The 1,606-nt window shown below is 54.8% G+C and overlaps 1 protein-coding gene across 1 annotated transcript; it reads left to right on the forward strand.

The window, feature by feature from the left end:
• Nucleotides 1–1,056: 1,056 nt before the first annotated feature.
• On the forward strand, nucleotides 1,057–1,569 carry Cd8a (CD8 subunit alpha; the record flags this gene model as incomplete). The annotated part of the gene is made up of 2 exons (XM_055617238.1): nucleotides 1,057–1,112; nucleotides 1,201–1,569. Coding segments are annotated over exons 1-2 (415 nt in total), but the record flags the coding sequence as incomplete, so codon positions are not given.
• Between the last annotated feature and the right edge of the window lie 37 nt (nucleotides 1,570–1,606).

Here is a 1,606-nt window from a genome sequence, read left to right on the forward strand (position 1 = left end):
TTCCTGTCAGGTCTGGACGCTGAGACCCCTCACCCCCGGGCGTTAGGGGTCACATCTGAACATGTTTCACACACAGATGCCCTCCCTCCCCCCTCTTAAATTTCTTGAAGCCCGTTGGGGGGCTACCTCCACACCGTGCCCATTTCACAGACCAGAAAGCTGAGGCTGCGTGCCCGGTGAGATTGGAAGTGACTCTTTAATGCATGGTTCTAAGAAAGGATGAGACTGTATAGTGAGTTTCGCCCCCAGGGGGGAGGCCAGGGAAGGAGCTTGTCAGCAGCTAAGAGAGCCCAAGGTTCCAGCTGAACCTCCCCCAGAGACCCCCCTGGAAGGAAGGTGCCACATTCTGGTTAATGCTCCATCTGCTCTGCTGGAATCACTGTAGCTTCTCTGTCCACTCACTCTCCAGTCCTCATTGTACAGGCAAAAAGCACAAAGGAGTGTAAGGGCCAGCAAAAGAAGGGGGAAGCAGGAGGATCTGGAGTTAAAGGCCAGCCTTTGCCACGAAGTGAGTTTGAGGTAAGCTTGGGCTAGCCAAGACCTGTCTAAAACAGAAAGAGGAGTGGGCGCTCTTCTCTCCTCCTGCCCTGTCCCTTGCACTTTAGTTTATTAAGATTTCATCTTTCAGGGTTGGGCGTTTAGTTCAGTGGTTGAGTGCTTGCCCAGCAAGTGCAAGGCCCTGGGTTCGGTCCTCAGCTCTGAAAAACAAAACAAAAACAAAAACCAAACTAATCTTTCTCTTTCCTCTTTCAGCCACTCTTGCAATAAAACAATTCCCAGGGACCCCTTTCCATGCATTTTCTCTCCCCGAAACGCGAGATTTCCATCTGCTCCCAGCTGCTCTGCAAGGCTTCTTTCTCAGTGCCCTGGCCCCTGGGAGGTGATAACCACAAAAGGAGGCTAACATCTTAGGGGGGACTTCAGGTGACATCATATCCTCAAATGCGAAATCAGCTCTGTCTGCAGCTGGCTAAGGGTGCAATTTCCTCACCCACCATGCCCCGCTGCTCCCTGGCCCCTCCCCTAGCGCCCTAGCTTGACCTGAGGTGCTGGCGAGGAGCTCACCATGGCCTCACGGGTGGCCTGCTTTCTGTCGCTGACCCTGCTGCTGGGTGAGTTGATGATCCCGGGGAGGGGAGGGGCGGGAGCACATCGAGGGATGGAGATTCGCTACTCAGCCTCCTTACCTGGCACCCGCAGGTGTGCTCCCTGGGCTCCAGGGTTCTGGACCTATCCAAATATCGTCAAAGGAGTCGGCCGCTCAGCTTGGCCAGAAGGTGGAGCTGGCATGTGAGGTGCGGATATCCACCTCGCAGGGATGCTCTTGGATCTTCCAGGATGGCAGCTCTGCACCCCCTAAACTCAAGTTCATCGCCTATGTCTCTTCGCTGGGCCAGTCCAAAGGCATTGATAAGCAGGACGTGAAGCACTTCTCTGCCAAGAAGACTGGCGACAAGTACATCCTCACCGTGAGCGAGTTCAGCAAGAAACACGAAGGCTACTACTTCTGCAGCTCCATCAGCAACTCGGTTATGTACTTTAGCCGTCTCCTGCCGGTCTTCCTGTCAGGTCTGGACGCTGAGACCCCTCACCCCCGGGCGTTAGG

This window comes from Psammomys obesus, unplaced genomic scaffold (genome assembly GCF_907164565.1).
Source record: "Psammomys obesus unplaced genomic scaffold, mPsaObe1.curated_primary_1811, whole genome shotgun sequence".
Taxonomy (NCBI): Eukaryota; Metazoa; Chordata; class Mammalia; order Rodentia; family Muridae; genus Psammomys; species Psammomys obesus.